The 19389-nt window shown below is 39.5% G+C and overlaps 2 protein-coding genes across 2 annotated transcripts in view; one reads left to right on the forward strand and one right to left on the reverse strand.

Annotated features, from left to right (window-relative positions):
- Nucleotides 1–11172, forward strand: part of slc39a11 (solute carrier family 39, member 11) — a 139087-nt gene extending 127915 nt beyond the window's left edge. Inside the window, exons 5-8 of the mRNA XM_015035635.1 lie at nt 6129–6198; nt 9334–9432; nt 9517–9675; nt 10192–11172. Coding sequence (XP_014891121.1) covers nt 6129–6198; nt 9334–9432; nt 9517–9675; nt 10192–10270 — 407 coding nt within the window. The 3' untranslated portion in view covers nt 10271–11172. The remainder of the gene's footprint in view (nt 1–6128; nt 6199–9333; nt 9433–9516; nt 9676–10191) is intronic.
- A 280-nt stretch (nt 11173–11452) lies between these two features.
- Nucleotides 11453–17978, reverse strand: LOC106949403 (ankyrin repeat and SOCS box protein 12-like). Its single transcript, XM_015035634.1, has 3 exons — nt 17879–17978; nt 14674–15432; nt 11453–12341 (listed from the first exon to the last, which is right to left on the reverse strand). Exons 2-3 carry the CDS (start codon nt 15425–15427, stop codon nt 12190–12192), a joined length of 906 nt encoding a protein of 301 aa, XP_014891120.1. The 5' UTR covers nt 15428–15432; nt 17879–17978; the 3' UTR covers nt 11453–12189.
- Between the last annotated feature and the right edge of the window lie 1411 nt (nt 17979–19389).

A 19389-nucleotide genomic window follows, 5' to 3' on the forward strand; every position in this document is an offset into this window, starting at 1 on the left:
AAATATGCAGTAAATTATGAACAAACAAAATTGTTGATATTCATTCCCACGATTAATATATGTAAACCTCTGACCACAACTGTACATCATCCATAGAAAATCTTACTTTTAGTCAGTTTCAGGCAATGGAGACAAGAACTATTAAAAAAAAAGACTAAAATTGCATAGCTGAACAGAAGACAAGAGCAGAGAGTTGAGGTAGAGATGTTTGGCTCGGTGGAGAAAGGAGTGCGTCAGCGGGTGAGGAGTGGAGATTAAAAGAATGTGGAATGGAATCGAGTGACTGCTGTGACAATGGTCTGTCAGTGGCAGCACCATCAGACGCTTAAAAGAGCATAGAACATTGAGAAGGAAATGGGTAGGATTGACTGCTGCTCACATCTAGAAACACAAATTTACTTGTAAAAACTTCCTCCCCAGTAAAGTGAATGCATGTCCAGCAATATCCATTTTATAACCTTTTATAACCTGGGGGACAGGGGCGCCGATGATATGCTCGCATACACCTCAGAAAGTATGCAGTTGCTCCCCTGCCTCTGCGCCACTGCAGGGATAGTCCTCAACCCAGCCCGACGACCTTTGCCACATGCCCCTCTATCTTTACCCATCCTCCTTTCTGACAACTGTAAAATCAAGGCCACTAGAGCCAACAAAACTTTTATTAAAAAAAAAAAAGTGACTTCTCAGTTTGATGCCTTGAAATTGACTTCTGTCTCTTTAAGAAGCTCCTGCTCTTTCTGACACTCCACCTTTCCCACATCATCACAATACTGGTTCTCAAGATGCCATTTACAACCATTCTGAGTAGCATTGGACTAAGGAGTAGTTTGTATGATAAACCCAGCAGACTCGCATTTCCACCAGGTGTTTGCTAATTGCTGCTGCCGCTAGTCTGGAGGAGCTGAGTGGGGAAGGCACAGGGAACGGGCCGTCTGTGAAGCGGAAGCTCGACTGGGGGATGAATCTTCATGGTGGAGCTTTGGGTAAATCGGCGGTGCTTTGTGAGACCAGGCATTTAGACACCCCCAAATGGTTGTCATCGGAGATTTAAGGATTTCTCAAACATGCATGAAAGAATGAAAGCAACACTCTAGGTCTGTGTTTGGTGAGAGAATAATATAACATGATTAAAGAAAGCTAAAAAGTTTTCAAGTTAGAGAAAAATCAATTAATCTGTTAATGAATTTGCTAACATACCCAACAGGATGTTGAATCCACAGTCCTAACTGCTGCAGCTTGTTTTACATTCAGGCTCAGTAGAACACTATGTACACAATAGTTTCTATTGACTCAATAGTATTACAGCAATTCTAAGATTGAAAATAGATAGCTAAGGGAATCCAAAGAGCACCAAAGGTTGTTTATTCACATAATTTAGCCTCTGGATGTCTGCCTTCAGTGGATCGAATGGAAGTTGATTGGAAGCAGAAAGCCCTGTTGTCAGAGGTAATCACAGATGTTGGATTATGATGAAGCGTCTCCTCGGCCCTTCAGACCTACAGCTGTCTCATCTCACTTTCTTTCCTTCCATCCTTCCCGTTAACTCTTCCTTTTTTCATTTTTCTTTATAGTCTTTCTCATTTTTGCATCAATGAAACCGGACTATTCATAAAAAAAAGGATTCATTCAAAGTAATGAGCAATAGAAGAACATGCAGTACTCTTAATCAGACAGGTCATTCTGATAGACGAGAAAACAACTACCAGACATTGAGAAAAAATGTATTTAATTTGTCACTTCTAAGCTTGTAAAAGTTGAGACAAAATAAAAATGATCTAATCTTTAGGCCCTAAAAAACGAAGTACACCATTGATGCACTTAAGTGATAAAGTATCTGGGGTGACTGGATCAGTGGGTAGAGTAGTCGTCTTGAAATGGAAGGTCATAGATTCGATTTCATCTTTCTCCTGTCACATGTCAATGTGCCCCTGGACTTAACCCCAAGTTCCTACCGATCTGTGTATTCATACAAATTGTGCGTTTTAAAGTTTGGGTGAATGTGGCTGTAACGTAAAGTACTTTCAGTGATCACTGACAGAAAATGCGCTGTGTAAGTTTAGCCCATTTACCATCACCATTTTACCCACTAGTGCTTGATTAACAAGACAGGTGTGTTTACAAAAATAGCAGGAGGTAAAGGCATCAGATGCTTTTACCTAGATGCTGCCAATCAAGCTGGAGAAGACCAGGATATTCTCTTTCCTTTGAAATTCTTTAAATAAGCTTTAGTTGGTCGGTCTTTTGCTGTTAAAATACAGCTTTCACCACACACAGAATGTCTAACAATACCTGCAGTATGTTGGTGAGTGATATCAGCTCCTGAATGCATACGCCAAGCGGACCGGAGAGCACTCCAAAAGCAGAAAGCGGACTGTAGTGCAGGGCATTCTGGATAAATACAACCAAAACAATTGTGTGAGTATAACACTAGCTGGAGCAATAGCGTGTGGTTCTTTGCCAAAGACAAAGGAGAAATCTTAAAACCGCTAAAATCTGATGCCACTCTATTTTGTTTACATATTGTAAAGAAGGAAGTTGCGCTCATGTCTTCTTCAGAGATTTTTGTGTCCTTTGGTGGTTCTTGTTGCCATGCCACCACAGGCAAGTAGGTGAACAGGATTTAGATTAGTTTGGATTGTTTGGCAGTCCAATGTGAAAGTGAACCTCAACAGCTGAAAATGTAACAAGGGTTGCAGTTGTGGTCAATTGAACAGAGTCTGCCAGAAAACACCTAAAGATTTAGGAATTGTTGAGTGTTTATATAAATATTAATGAATGGACCTGATTGCTCTGTAGCATCCCTGGCGGAAGCAACCAGAGTTTGACTGGGTAACTGGTTCCACTGGTGTTGTGTTGTGATACAGTTTGTCCAATCACCTGACAAGAACCTTTGAAAAGTGTCGGTGCTTTTCCAATGAAAGACTTTCAGGATGTTTCTGGATGACCTGTCGTTACCCCTTCAATTGCAACATCAGGTGAGTTCATGGGCTCTGTTCCAGACTTTAGCCCACTGAGAGACCCTGTGGTGTTTATAATGAAAATCTGCATTGCCCACTGACTTAATCATCCACTGTATTCTCTGAATACAGGGTAGCCATCTGTTTTTGCATTTTAAATTCTACTTCAGTGCCATTGTACCTAATAATTATGCTGTAAATATACCAGTGTATATGGCATAAATAGATACCAGCATGATGGAGAGCTTAATCCGCTGTGATGGACATTATTTAGCAGATTAGGAAGTCTCCAGGGCATCTCGGTGTTCAAGTGTCCACTGGGGAGGAGTGTCCAGCACAGACTCGGAACTTGCTAGAGGGACAATATGTTCCTTGTGTCCTCAGATCATCTTGGGATCTCCCAGGTAGAGCTGGAGATATTCACTGGGGAGAGGGATTTCAATAGTTTTCCCATGCTAACCAGATTTATTTGTGTAAATAGTTTTGTTCACTATTCAATCTAATCTAAGGCAGTGCGTTAGAATAAAATTTAAATGTTCATGCGCGACCCTTCTACAGTTTGCGCCCCTGCCCACCTCCCCTAAGAAAAATAATCTAGGCATACCCCTGAGGACAGTTGGTCTCACAAGTACTCACAACTTCTGACGATCCCACTGTTGTGCACTGTGGTGCATCTACTCCTACTGTAACTGCAGAGAGGAGTTTGCTACTCCAGGCACAGCTTACAGGACTAATTAAACGCCATCGAGGGTGCAGCTGCAGCTCTCAGCACCACATGTGGTTGAATAGTCCATGTTTTTCATTTTCTATTCATTCGGTGCAAGAGCTAAAAAAACACAGCAGAGTTGCTGCAAATGAAGACACAAACTGCTGGAAAGTTTCTTAAGCCGCATAATGTGTAAGAAGTGTTAGAAGTAGATGTTTTATTAAAGCCAGAGCAAATCCGCCCAATCGATCGAGATTTCATTCAGCCTCCATACCCCCTCAATCCTCGCAGGAAAGATGCAGGGCTGTATAAGAGTGACTGGACCTACAATCTCCCCACTCTCGCGTCAGCGTTGTGACCCTCATGTTACGTAAGGCTCTCAGCGGCTGACCAGCCCACACCTGTCCTCAAGCCCCGACAACCTGTAATCAGTGTGGAGAGGTGCCGTGACAGCGGGAAATGCAAAGCAGCCAGTAGATCTGTCTTCACGGGTCACGCAAACACCAAACACATTCCCGAGCTTCTCGAGCACACTGACGCGCTCAGATACATCGCTCGCCGTGACCTTTTCGCTTTCGGTTTGAATGAAGAGCGCTCAAAGCCTGTGTGACAAGCATAACGAATGAGATAACCAGGGCGACAGTGGAGGGAGACGCTGCATAGGGTGGTCAGGACACAGAAGAGACGGAAGAGAAGTAGCAGCCGTGTTGCGGCAGTCACAACTGTAGAAATCCGTCATGAGAACAGCTTTAATCTCCTAAGTCAGGGGTTGTCGAAGTGTAGGAGCTCGTGGTGAACGAACAAGCAAAACAAAATAAACTAAACTTGATTTAAATTGCAAAAACGTATTGAGGAAATAAATTAACAGATGGATATCATGTGGACCAAATTACATCAGTGGCACAAACCATCACATCCCAAGTTCCTCAAAAGGCTCAGTCATGCTCCACTAACTATGGAATAGTTCAAGTTTTTTCTTTTCTTTGTTTTTCTTTTTTTTTTTATTTTTTTTTTTACCCTTAGTATTTGGCGAAAACAACAACATAAAAAAAATTATCCAAAATGTAGACTCAAGGAGATAAAAAGAAAAGGAAAAGATTCAATAGTCCCACTGGTTCACTACTCTTAGCAAAGATTCAGGGGTGAAAAAAAAAACAACAAAAAAAAAAAAAACTTTGACCTACAAATAATGCTGGCAAAAGGTGCAGTTAGCAATCGGCTAACGTTTCTAAATTACATCCATACATTCTTGGACTAAATTAATAATTAAGTTTTATATTAATTCCAAGTTAGCTTTTAAAATCATTCAACAATTACAGTATGTGTTGCGCAAAAATGTTGTATCTTCTGTACTTCAATAACAACGCTACAAGCATTAGCATTTCAAAAGATGTCAACACCATCATAAAAATAAATTGGTCAATGGCAGTTTATCTGAACAGTTAAGGACCCTTAAAATATTAACCAAAAACAATCAGAAGCTCCATATTTCTGGATCTCAAATAGTTTTATACACAAGCTTACCAAGAATAACTCAACTTCACCATTGACTTCTGTGAACAGGGAAGTTATAAAATAGATCAAACGGGACCTAAAAAAATCCACTAGCGGTAAAATGACCAACACTTGGCACAAGGATCCAAACAACCTGAATGTCAAGCAACTCACCGCTGAATTTAGTAATGCCATATTTAGTTTTCATCCAGATTTGGGTGGTAAAAGGCAAACACCTCCACTTCAACTATACACCCTGCGTTCAAACAGTGCCCCCAGTGGCTGGAGGAATGAACGGATTATAGGCCTGGTGAAGTTAACTAAATCTCTGCAGTTTGTCAAATTTGTTTTTTAGGTAGTGGTTTAGACGGTAAGCAGTACAGGTATCATAGAAGTGGAGGCAGAAGTTGTCTGGACTGAAAGTAATTTAGATGGTTCCAAGTTATGGAAGCGTTGGTTATATACAGTACAATATGTATTGAGCTCTGAGTCAGAGCAGTCTGACAGAGTGATTATAGCACTTTGTTTGGTCCCATCTTGCACAAGATTCCTAACAAACATGACTGTGCTTTTCACCTCAACAGTGCTTGGATAAATACATTTTTCTTTCTATAATAATTGACTCTCAGGAATACATAAGTAGTTCAACAAACATGTTTCGCAGCTGCCTTTGCAGATTTATCACTGCTGGAAACCTGACTGTAGGTAGCAAAGAAAAGAACAGAAGAAGATACACAGTGGAAATCCTCACAAGGCTTCATTGTATTCAGTGAGCTGACAATCCTGTGATATCTTTGTATTTTTCTTCCATTCTTCCATTCCATATGTTGTACTGCCTGTGATATTGAGTCGTTTGCTGCTTTAGTTATCCGTTTTCTATGTTTGACCTTTTTTACTCCTCCTCTTTCCTATAGTGTGGGACACAAACTGATGAAAATCAATTGTCTGTTATTTCTTTTCCGCCTCTGCAGAGGGCCTGGCTGTAGGGGTCGGCTTCGGAGCCATAGGAAAAACAACGTCTGCTACCTTTGAGAGTGCCAGGTAAGATGACTATCAAGGTTTTTATTTGGTGCAAAACTCGGTCCTAATTAATGAATCCCTTAATTTCTGTATTTGGTTTAAACATATCATGTTAGAAGATTTTTTTTTATGACAGCAAAAACATAATGACCATTTACATTTAAATGTGTTTTTATTGTTAACCTTTGAAAATGTATTAGTTTAAATAAACTTCAAATAAACATGTTTATGTGTTTCTTCAAGATAAAAGGGCTTGCCTGCTGTTGCCATTTAGTGGCTACATCATGGAATTACCGGTTTCTCCTCAGCAGAGCTACATGGTTCTGCAGAAACGCTTACAGTATAAATAAATAATTTGTTCATCATCTTGGGGCAGTAACCTGCTGGTGATTGGCCTTCCACTGTTCAGAAAATCTGATTACATAATTCTGCTGTTTTATACAACCCTGTACTACAAAACAAAATCTAACCTATGTTATTAAATATTGTATGATTTTACTGTTGAGCAGGTAAAAGAAAATCAGATTAGAATTTTTTATTATTCTATTCTTTTGATTTGACCATCTTTGCCAACAGGTTTAGCAACCATTTGGTCTCAGAAGACATTGAATTGGTTCATATATTAGAGTTTATTGTCAGTATAAATGCAGTTGTTCTACAAAGACTCAAGAGGTTTGTGAGAGAAACATCAATCAAAAGCCATCAGTTGTTAAAGGATGCAATAACAGATCTATAAGTCCATCTCCAGGAGCGGTAGACGTGGTTGGTTTCTGCATCTGTAAGTCTCATCACAGTAAGTTTACCAATCTGGAGATATCACACCAGAGAAGCAGAGTAGCTGCTTTTGGCTTGTTTTGGTGATGAGAAAAATGAGCCTGAGGAAAGAGAAGCAAAAGGACAAAGAGGTGAGAGGTCATATGATGAGGTCCTTTGAGATTAAGATTATGTTGAGCCCTTTGGGCAGTTATTTCGGGCCAATGAGGCCGTGTAATGTGACTCAGTGCAAGCAGTGGAGAGAATTAGAGTAATTTCAGTGGGCATAGCTATCCATAGTATGCTAACATTCTGTGGGTACTGCAGATCTCTTTTTGCTTTGAATTTGTTTTATTACTTAGTGTATGCTACAGAGGATGCTGACAAGAGCGTCCTCTGAAGCTCTTAAAAGCTGATTTACAGTTCTTTTGAAAGTTTGCGTTGAGCGCACATGAGCCGCGTATGTTGGTGCCACATTTTACTAACATAAGCCTTCATAGAGGGATTATATAAATGCCAATGTAAGAGGACCAATCCGCTCTGCAAGAACATCTTCCAGATAATCAAGTTTGGGTGAAAAGTAGCACGTGCGATTCGTGCCGAGTTCCTAAAGTTCATAAGTGCACGACCAAGCGGTACTTGTCTCGCCAACGCGCGGGGGGGGAACGGTGCATTTGGTGTGCATCCCCTTGCACCCGGTTCAGTGTGTCAACTATTAACTTGGCACAGTTTAATGCCACATCTAGAGAGTGTATGAAAAGTCCCGGACCATTTGGTCTCTGCAGATGTTGGAAAAAAATAAAAAAACTAACTCGAAATTAGTCACTCTCACTTGTTTTTTTGTTTTTTTTCTCTCTTTACGACCAAGAATTCTCTGACAGATGCCCACTTTCTAGATTGAATGTGTTATAGGCAGTAAAGGACCTGCTCTAAGTTTTCAGTGTAGGGACTAAAGACAATATTTTTATCTTCATAGAGCTGGCTTACGCTTATTATATACTGAGTAATGTTAGGCAATAGGGCTGCATGTCAGATCAGATCTTTATTGTAATTGTTGCCTTTTAGAAAGAAACGACGAAATTAAAAATGTGCAGTCAACTCCATGTTAGCTATTCATCATTTTGATAAGTGTGACTATATGACATGTAAATAACTTGTAGTTTACAATGTTTCGTGCAGCTCTACGAGAAAGGGCTGATATTTCCCTTTGCATGCAGCCTCCCCATCCAATCAGAAAATTGTTGTTAGAACTTTAAAACTTAAAGTTCCTGGATGTTCTTCTGAGTTTCTTGGGACACTAGTCTTCACATCCCACTGTTTATACTTTCGGTTTTCCTGTTTATAATTTGCTGAGTGCCTCAGTAAATCGTTGAGGTAAACAACTGCACACACTTTGTTAGAATCCTCCCAGTCTGAATATTCAGCTAAATACATCATCGCTAAATTATGTTGTTGTTCCTGGAGAGTAAAATCTATATCATCATTACTAATATGAGGACACATATTAAGAGAACAGCATTATTCAGTGCAAAATCCTCCCCTGCACTATTTAACTGAAAACTGTTTTCCTCAAACTGTACAGCTGGTGCTAGTGCTGGTCCTTAGACTGACTTTAGTTGCCCTAAGAATAAATCTTGATATCAATTATTTACAAGGTCAGTACAGATGAATTGACTGTGACACAGAGCTAGAAACAAACAGAAACTTTGCCCCTTTAGAAACATCTCAAACAGAAGAGCAGGGGAGAACATTTCAAGAACTCTCAGTACAGATGAAGAAGAAAACGGTGGACCCAGTCCTGGTTCAGCTGTGAACTGATGCAACTCAACCTGCTGATGTAAAATATTTACGGCGTCTTGCAAAGGAATTCACGTCTCCACTGTTTGTCCCATTTTAACAACAAACTTCATTGCATGTTCTAGAAGTAGTTGACTTCACAAGGCAAATGGTTTCATTGTTTCAATTAGGGGCGTCAGAGTAAAGGAGCTAGTTACGAATGCAATGATTTGAAAACTAGATTTGAAAGACGTGCATCATTTACCTTCTGCTTTACAATTTTGCACCACTGTGTTGGTTCATCACATAAAATTGTAATATAATATCGGGTCCAACTTGTAATGTAAACAAAGTTCAACAGGTGTGAATACTTTTTCAAGAATCTGTAACAAGATGGTCTTTTTAACTTCAGCTATCTCCAAGTTTTATACCTGTGAGGGAGCCATAATGGATTTTGAGGTTGTTTCATAAGAAACTACAAATTCTCCTCCTTGGAAATCAAAATTTTTGAGTTTTAATGTTTGTTTGTTTTTTTCCAAAGTAAATTAAGACATTTGACAGGGTGTCAGTTGCTTATATATATATTTTTAATCAACTATTGATTATTGATGGTTTGCTCTCCTTCAGAAATCTGGCTATCGGGATCGGCATCCAGAATTTCCCAGAAGGCTTGGCGGTGAGCCTGCCTCTGAGGGGCTCCGGGGTCTCAACGTGGACGGCCTTCTGGTAGGCAAACCTTCTCATCTGCTGGTTTGTAGCACCGCTCTGTAAAAGTCCTGGCCTCCATCATGATGTCACTTTCTCCTCCAGGTACGGTCAGCTCAGTGGAATGGTAGAACCCATCGCCGGCCTTCTGGGCGCCGCCGCTGTCGTATTTGCGGAACCTCTGCTGCCGTACGCGTTGGCGTTTGCTGCCGGAGCGATGGTCTACGTCGTCGTGGATGACATCATTCCTGAGGCTCAAGTCAGGTTAGTGGAAAAATATGGCTGACGTTCGGAGAGAAGGCTGGAGTGCTAATGTACGACGGTGTATCAGGACCGTTGTAGATAAAAAATGACAGGAGTACATTTCTGCCAGAGAACTCAGAAATTTTTAGATCCATGTCAGAAATTTTGTAAAGAAAACAAGGAACCCTCTGAGCACCAAAAGTCAGAAATTTGCTATTAAAAAAATTCTGAAATTTTAAGATAAATCTCAGAAATTTGCTAGAAAAAAGTGGGAAATTTCTGTTCTCTAAAATTTGAAAATTTGCAAGGATAAGAAAACTGAAATTTTGAGATTAATCTCATAAATTTGCTCGGAAATTTCTCAGAAAAGCTCAAAAAGTCCAAATTTTAGACTTTTAGAATTCAGAAATTTCCTTGTTTTTTTCTTAAAAATTTTTTAGATTAATGTCCAAATTTCTGAAATTTACTTCTTTTTTTTCTATAAGTCATTTATCTACCTGTCCTCTGCTGTTATCTCTTGTCTTTTGGTGCCACCAGCGGTAACGGCAGACTGGCTTCGTGGACCTCCATTCTGGGATTTGTCGTGATGATGTCACTAGACGTGGGGCTGGGCTGAGGTCGCCATGGCGACCGAAAAGAAATAAACCAAGGCTCAGAGAAGCACAGCTGACCTCAGTTTTAAAGAAGGGAACCAGTTGTTGAGTCCAATTTCCGCTACTTGAAGTTGAACTGTGAGCAAACTTTTCCATGCAATGATTGCTGTACTTGAACTGAAATGTTTTCTATGAGATTCTTACAGTTGAATAAGACAGGAAGGTTTTGTGATTCAAGTGCTGGTGAAGGTTTTGTTTGCTGATGTTTTTTCAGAAGAAAATATCTTTAATATGACCGCTTAAATCTATGCTTTTGTCTTTTTTCATTTGAACATGGTATTATGGGATTTAATAAGGTTACATCATACTAGTAACTTAAATGTACTGAATCTGTTTTTTTCTTGTCTTCTTCATATATTATAATTTATATTTGCCTCCCTCCTCTGTTGTAACACAAAACTGAACAGAGGGCAGGGCAGCGTAAGTCTCCTGCCATCTACTGGTCGATCAGGGAATCACACCTGCTCACTCATTTGGAATTGAACATGATTCGTTTTAAACAAAAGTGGTTAAAAAAAAGGAAGGAACGTGTTTAAGTAAGAGTAGCGCTACTTTAGCATATTTTTACTATAGTAAAACTAGTCAATGAATATAATTAAGAGTTAAGAGATATTTGGCAAAAAGGGCAACTCAAAGTTCATTCATAAGGTTCTAACATTTTTTTTTTGCAAACTTTGTTTATTTGGATTTTAACAGGAATTGCATAGCCATACAATTACAATATGATACATATAAAACAAACCATACAATTCCCTTAAGTTATAAGGTTCTAACATTTGATTTCATTTGAAAATGGTGTAATCAGACAAAACAGATAATAGAAGAGCCAATTATAGTTTATTAAACAATAAAATTGTCATGATCCAAAGTGGGAGGCGAAGCATTATTTCAAAGTACAATGGGCAAAAAAAATATTTTGGGTGAAGTTTAAAGATATCTTCAATGAAGATGCTGCCATCTTGTGGCAGCATCTTCATCCTGTAAGTACAGGTGGAAGCCTTCATTCAACTTCATAAATATTAAAAATCTGCTAACAAAACAGTTTTGTAGTTTATTTTATTGGGGATTAATATATAGCAGTGTGAGATATTCACTGAAAATCTATTAAAACAAAAAACTTCCAAGTGGTAATGATAATGATATAAAGGGGAACTAAAAGAAAAAAACAAATAGTTTGAAGTTTATTCTCGGAATGCTGACGTTATGCATGTGGACACCTGTGAGCTACCAGCTTCAATTCCCTTTTTTTTTGTTGACATGGTTGAAGGATGCTATTGTCTGAGATTAAAGTCTGTGGAAACATCACTCTGGACTCCAGGGAACATGGATTGTGTGCTTCTCCTCTCTTCCTCCAAACCCTGGAACATTGATTTCCAGGTGAAATGCAGAATTTACTTCCATTTGAAAAAGAAGACTGTGTCACAGAGCAACAGTCCAGTCCAGTTGGTTTTCTCCACAGCCAGGTAAGAAGCTTCTGTTGTCTCTGATTCAGGAGTGATGTGACACGAGTAATGAGATGTTTGTAGTCCATGTGCAAAGTGTCTCTTGATGCGTTGTCTCAAGCCACAGTTCACTCACTGTGAATCTGCCAGAAATTCTTGAGTGAATTTTCTAATTCTATACGAGCTTCTTTTTGGAATAAATTTCTGACATGAATAACCCTTCCAATCATATTCTTATTTATTGAAATGCACCTGTACAAAACCGAGTCAGCAACTTCTAAGTAGCCACATCTTTAAGAAATCAGTTAGAAGATTAAACCTTTTTTCTAACATTCTGAACAGAGCAGCTCATGAAGAGACAGAAGCCGTTTTAAGACATGTTATGCAAAGACTCGCTGTTAAACTGAAATAAAGACATGATAAAATGATGCACACTTTCTTTACTGAACATGGACAGGGACTGTTTTATGCTGCAGGAAGTTTTTCAGGCTGGTTGGCATGTCCAGCTCGTCGATGCAGTGGCTCTTGTTGATGCTGTTCAGGTGTCTTCGCACCGCAAGTCGGCAATGCCAGGTCAAGGCTTTAGGAGTTCCTGAAGATGGAAAAAGAAGAAGAAACAAAAAGGTGTGTTTTAATGAAGGTATCTGCCATCAGAGGATACATCTCACTATCTGACGATGCGTTGAAGAGTTTCGGAGGCAAAGCGAGTCCTGCCGGGATCAGGTATCCTTCGTTCAGAGGGCACCGCTGATTTCTGATCACTTTATTTGGAGAAATGTTCCCTGATTTCAAAACTTAGGCTGAAATGATGCTTGCAATTCCATGATAGCCAGTCTGTTTGTGTGGCAGTAGTCAGATTCACAAACGTTTGATTACGCACAAGTGGGCGCGCAATTCAGTGCGGACCAGCTGAGAGACTGGTGCGTTCCGGCCACAGCAGGTGAATCGTTCATAATACCGTGTTTCCCCGAAAGTAAGACAGTGTCTTACTTTCTTTTTATCCCCAAAAGCCCCACTATGTCTTACTTTCGGGGTATGTCTTACATTGGAAAAAAATTGTCGAATGTCGAATGAACGTATGAAGAGGGGGACGGCGCGGTGACGTATGGAGGGGGGGCGGCGCGGAAGTGGGCAGGAGGCGGCGCTCATTAAGATCAGAGGGAGGTGGCAGACGCGGCGACGTATGGAAAGGGGGACGGTGCGGACGTGGGCAGGAGGCGGCGTGCAGCTAGATGAGAGGTGTTTCCCCGAAAAGTAAGACATATGTCTTACTTTCGGGGTACGGCTTATAGAAAGCAGAAAGCGATACTTTTCTTTTACTGAGACAACTGACTAGCTAACGTCGTGTTAGCAACTCTGGGTTACGTTGGTGATGCCGCTTATCTTTCACTTGTATGCTATGTTTAGTCATGGTCTATAAATCCGGTGATTCAAACGTATCCACAATAATGTGCACAGTGTTAGCTCAGGAAGCCAGTGGACGGGGTCCGGATCAGAAAGTATGTTCTGTACCTGAACTCAGGGAAGAGAGTTTCTCTCTGTCCCATCATAATGATGAACCGAGTCCAGTTCCATCATAGGATGGATGGTGTATTCATAAGGTAAACTACGGTTTCTTACACCCCTTTCCCACCCAGCTCCCGTATTAGTATTTTCCCATAAATATCCCCTCCTCTGACAGAACCGCACAGAGACATTTCCCATATTCTCAAATCCAAAATTTGACAGGTACGGGTGTATTTGAAGACATCTATGTTGGGAAATTATATGGACAATAAATATATTGTTTACTGAAGTCAGTGCATTAAGTCTATTGTTTTTTCAGTTATAACTCTTCAAATGGTGGTGTGATAGTCGTTGAAATACCATCTCCAAGTGGTATAATTTCCAAGTGGTATCATTTTACTAGAAAAACAAATCAAAATCCAGTAATTTTTCTATCCTTCAGAAATCGCTGTAATGTACAATTGTAAGAATCCTGAAGGTAAAGCTGTGGGGCAGTTTTGAGTGTTTCTGGATGGTAATGCAGTACATTATTTTGTGTCTCTGTTAGTGATTCCGGCAAGTTTGATTCAGGCAACATGTTTTTATCAATACTGAGATGTGAAATTAGCTGTAGATTTAACCTCACTTGGACTGACGGATATTTATTTTACCATCACATCCAAATTCAAAACCACTGTGTTTTATTTGCAATGAGTGCACTGCGTGTTTGATTTTAAAAAGAACACATGGTCTATTATTTACACTTAGCATAATTGGAACATTGTTTAAAAAACAACAAAAAAAAAGACGACTCGAAAGGACTTGAAACTTGACTCGACTTTTGCCTGTCTTTACTTGAGACTGGACTCGGAATTGAGGACCAAGACTTAAGACTTACTTGAGACTTGCAGCACAGTGACTTGGTCCCACCTCTCTATAGTAGTTACTGGAGTCAATTGAATTAAATGCAATTGATGTGTCAGTGTTATTTAAAAATCGATGTGTAAAATATACTGGTGGGATTTTTCTTTTACTTCAAACTGACTATCCAAAAACTTTCATTTAGCTATTTATTATGTGTATTTTATCAATATATAAAGAATATTTGGCTCTTGTACATTTCTACAAGAGACAAATGTCTTTGTACATTTGTTTCTTATTGCTATTTCCATATATTTTTTGTGTGAAGCTACATCCTCCAGCATATGGTTGACTTGCTGCTGCTACACTTAAATTTCCCCACTACAGGACAATAAAAATGATTCTATTCTACATACAATTTGTGAGAATTTTCCTTCTACTTCAAGACGATGCACAATTCTGTGTTGGTCTATCAGGTAAAATACCAATAAGATTTTTGGCTGTTATAAAATGAAAAAGGGATGTGACTACTTTGACAAGGCACTATAACTTGGTTATACTGAGTGGGTTTTGCATACCTCTCTCACTCAGGAGCAGCTCCACTGCTGGTTGATTCATGAACCTCTCAATGATCAGCTTGGGGAGGTAGACGTTTGCGCCGAAGTCGATCAGTAGCTGGATGTACTCCACGCCGCAGCCGTACCTCAGGCACATCTCCAGCATCGTTCTGTGATGGATGCTGTGGATGGTCACGTCCGTGCAGTTGTAATTCGGGTCAGCCCCATGGAGGAGCAGCAGCCTAAAGCACTCTAAGTGTCTGTTAACCGCAGACAGGCAGAGCGGTCCTCTGGTCACACTTTCGTAGAAGGGCCACAACCGGAACTTAGAACAAGTGTTCGCATTGGCGCCGTGAACCAGCAGCTGCCTGAGGATCTCCACGTCGCCATTCTTGGCAGCGGTGAGGACCGGGGAGCTGTTGTTGGATTTGCTTCCGTTGGGGTTGGCGCCTGCTGCGAGGAGGGCAAGGACACAGTCCAGGTGTCTTCCACGAACTGCGTTGAAAAGAGGCGTTTGGGCTTTGACGTCTATGGTATCTACAAAAGCGCCGTGGGCCAGCAGAACCTTCAGGCAGCTGAGGTGGCCTTTAGATACGGCGGCATGGAGGGGAGTGCCTGCGATGCCCCATCCTCCTTTGCAGTTGATGACTTTCTTGTAAATTTCCTGGCAGAGCATGTTGTCAAGGAGTATGTCATTGTTTTGTAACGCCACCTGCCTGAGCTTGGAGATTTCGTCGCTGTATTCTTCTTCTTCAGTTCTCCTGAGCTGGAACATAGAACCTGGTGGAAAAAATGGTGAAGTCAGAAAACCACAAAAGTCCCAATTTGGAAGGACAAGGGGCTGACTTTAAGGCCCAGCGGTTGGTAAGGCTGTCAAGAAATCTCCACTGCGACAAAGAGTGGCATCTTTTAGCTGTCACCAAGTTTCCATAGCAACCATTTTGAGAGAAAACGCATCTTAAATTAGCCTGGTCCCTTGTTCTATGCGTGGCTTCATACAGATGGTCTGGACCCTCTTCTATAGAGAAATGATTGCTTGCCGGAGGCATGTACTCTGTTGAAGTTTGAAATGACCAGATACGATTTTACCCAATCGCTCACATTTGACTGTGACAAATGTAATGCACCAGCTACACCGTGAACCTTACAGAAAATTGAGTACGTTGTAAACAATCATCATCTACTGCGAAGAGAAAAGTGTTGAGCCAGAGAACATCTTTGTTAGCAGTAAAATGTCTTTAGCATTCCTCTTGCTCCGGCTTAAATTGCTCAGTATTTGGAAGAGTGGCCATGTGTGGCTTCGTTCACTTCCTCTGCCACCATCGCCAAACTACAACCCTATATAGACAAACTACAATTGTAAAACAGCAAAGTAAATCAACGTGACCGTTCACAACTCCTCCTTCTGTTGCTGATGGGCCCCATTTAAATTCTGAGCCTTTTCCCTGCAAAGCAGCCATTCCGTTAACTTTACTTTGTGCTGATTGGCTGTACATCTAAAAACAGAGATAAGGAAGATTGTTGTAAAACCGAGATGGTTTCCACTGTGCTTATTAATGGATATTAGGGTATACTAGCTGTTTGAACAATACAATAGACAGCTATCAGTGTTCTTAGAGGGGGTATCATTATGGATTTCACCTATTTGAATGTCGGCGTTATTGCCATTGTCATCAAATGCTTCATTGTTCCACTTTTTTTTTTTCAATAAACTGTTTTTATTTTTGAAGCACTTCACATAACTAGCAGTGTGGATGGGCTTGTACAAACTAAACAATTATTTTGAAAAGTCTAACAAAGTTCATCTTACAAGCAGTTAAATTTGGCTTTAGCCTCCTTTTGAATGTAGTTTTTATCAGATACTAAAATAAATCCAGTTAAATAAACATAATTCTGTTTTCTTTGAGAAAAAAAAGATGCACAAGTTTTCATGTCAAGTTTTACATGACCCACATGACTACAATCCACCTCTAAATCAGTTCCAGTCTGAGGGAAACAGTCTGTCTTTGTTCAGAGTTTGAAGCTAAAGTTCAAAATCAACCGACCCTTTCAGTGGCTTGCTAAAATAGTCATACACTTTAACCATGTTACACTGCAGCAACAAACTCCTATGTTTCCTACTAGAATTATGTGTGATAAACATCTTAGAGTGCATAATTATGAAGTAGAGGGATAATGACTCATGGTTTTCACCTTTTTTTTGCATCATTTAATATCAGTATAAATCTAGTTGTTCTGTGAAGCTCTCAATTGTTTGATGGAGAACATTAAAAACAAACAGCATCAAGGCTGACAAAGGGACACAGCAGACGGGTCAGGGAGAAAGAATTTGAGAGGTTTAAAGTAGGGTTAGGAGAAAAGACATCCCAGCTTGAATCAAGCATATAATCCTAAACACAACATTCCCCTGACACAAGGTAACAGCAAAAATAATGCTGTGGGAATTTGTTTCTAACAATTGGGGAGAGAAGCTGGATGGAACTAGTTCAAGGACTATTCTGGAAGAAAACCTATTAAAAGATGCAAATGTCTTAAGACTGAGCCAGATGTTGGCTCAGTGGGGCTCAAAATATAAGCAGGCCACACTTATCAGACTTTTTTTTTATTTAAAATTGTGTTTTAATTTTATTCGTAATTATGCACTTCTTGGTACTCACACAAAAGCTCAATAAAATACAAAACAGTTGAAGGTTTCAACGTGACAAAATACGAAAACCTTAACCCCTACAGAGTCTAATCCGAGCAAAATTTCAGCGAAAATCTTTATCATTTTATGTGTAACACCAGAAACGCTTGTGGGCGTTAAAGGTAAACGTCAACCAATGTTTCCGTATTAATCTTCAAGATCTTCCAAGTAATTCGGCATGAGAAATGCAGCACACAGTTGAATGCGAGTATTTATTTCTCGGTTGCTGCTTTCGTAGTTGATGAGTTCTGCCGACGGAAATATTGTAAATTACGAAATATTCGGTAAAGTTCTGGTGAGCTATATGTAAGCCGAACCATATCTAATAATTTCAAGTTTTCATTAATCAAATCGAAACCTCTGAAACGTCACTGATAGTCATGTGTCGCTCTGTATCGTCAAAATTTGTGGATTGTCTCAAACACACCGTCTGCAAAAACAGCGTAATAATGCCTCAAATGTAGAAAGACACAAAAACGTTAAACTGTTCTTGTCTAAAATGACTTGTTTACATTATGAGTCTATTTATATTTATACTACCTTTGATGTGTCACAATGTTTCCCCCTTCTTCTTCTTCATTATTCCGCTTCCTTGTTATGCTGCTGTTCAGTATCTTTGCTGCCCTCTGGTGTTCATTAGACGCAAAAATTAAATTCTTGGTTTCTCAGAGCCACTCTATTTTCAGTCAAGTTCTAAAAAAGAAAGTTGGATTCAAAGCAATAATCGATTAATGAAAGAACAAAATATACAAATACACAAATAGTTACTTTATTTACTATCTTATTATCCTCACCTTTCCTAATTTCTTTGTAGAAATATAGCCCACTCATAGTAATTACCAACGAGATATTGTTAGAAGTTAAGACGAATTCAAAGAATGGTTAAGGTTATATTCAAATAAGACTTCAGGCCCTTATGGAGTCAGTCAAGCTTTATTTATATCAAGAAACATCCTGTTTTGTCTCCGACTCCCAACAAAACTAGCATATCTAGCAGGATTCAAAACTTGAGACTTGGCAATGACTCTCCATACAATGAAATGTTATAGGAAGACTAGGGAAGTGATCACTTCTCAGGATCATCTACATGTTTTCCTACTGAATGGGTGTTGACGATGTACCATTTCTTAAGCTACACAATATTTCTACTCACCATGAAAGCATGGGTAGCTCTGTTGGGTTCATGTTTTCCTAGTGACTGCCAAAATTGAAACCACATATTTTAGTAAAGGAATTAGTTTAACCTTTCTTAGATTTTAGGCTAAGTTTGGTAACTTCCAAATGAAGTAGAGATACTTAATCTGAACCTCTACACCTTAACTTCTCAATTAAGGTGTTTTATACCTTAACTTCTTTAGCTAATGTTACCCTGTCTTACGCTTTATGACTGTTGTCATAAAGCGTCATTTGGTAAATTATGACACTTTTAATACAAAGTTGACATTATTCAAAATGTCTTTATTATGACAACTTGACATTAACCAAGAAATCATTACTGTTTAAACTTTACCTTTAATAACATAAAGTTACCTAATTTTTAAAGTACAATCAATAATACTTTTATAATAAATTTATATCAGTAATGACTTCTTGGTTAATGACAAGTTGTCATAACAAAGACATTTTGAATAATGTCAACTTTGTATTAAAAGTGTCATAATTTACCAAATGACGCTTTATGACAACAGTCATAAATATTCATGAAGGCTTATTCATGTACATGACAGGTGTTATGTCATGTTTATGACGGTGTCATGACAGTCTTATTCACCCCCCTTCAAATAAAGTGTTACCAAAAAAAAACAATTTGTCCAGAGAAACTGTCAACAATAGAAGAGTACATAAATACAATATGTGTATTTAGTGTTTACACCTCGTGAACCGTGAATAAAGAACACATCTGGGACAAAGTGGCATTCAGTTTCTTTGATTACTTGATAGACTAACGCTTCAAAAAACAGGAAGTTATGGAGCAGCAAACTTGACACTGATGGACAGGAGGGATTGTGATCTCAGGAAGGTGGAGGAGGACCCAGTGCCCGCTACAGCAC

The sequence above is a fragment of the Poecilia latipinna genome, unplaced genomic scaffold (assembly GCF_001443285.1).
Source record: "Poecilia latipinna isolate Pla-1442-1.1 unplaced genomic scaffold, P_latipinna-1.0 Scaffold341, whole genome shotgun sequence".
Classification (NCBI taxonomy): domain Eukaryota; kingdom Metazoa; phylum Chordata; class Actinopteri; order Cyprinodontiformes; family Poeciliidae; genus Poecilia; species Poecilia latipinna.

Excerpts from the sequence above, each read along its gene's own strand:
- LOC106949403 (XM_015035634.1), bottom strand. The coding sequence starts at position 15,427 with ATGTTCCAGCTCAGGAGAACTGAAGAAGAAGAATACAGCGACGAAATC. Across the intron at positions 12,342-14,673 it reads GCTGCTCCTGAGTGAGAGAG|GAACTCCTAAAGCCTTGACC; the intron begins GTATGCAAAACC and ends TTCCATCTTCAG.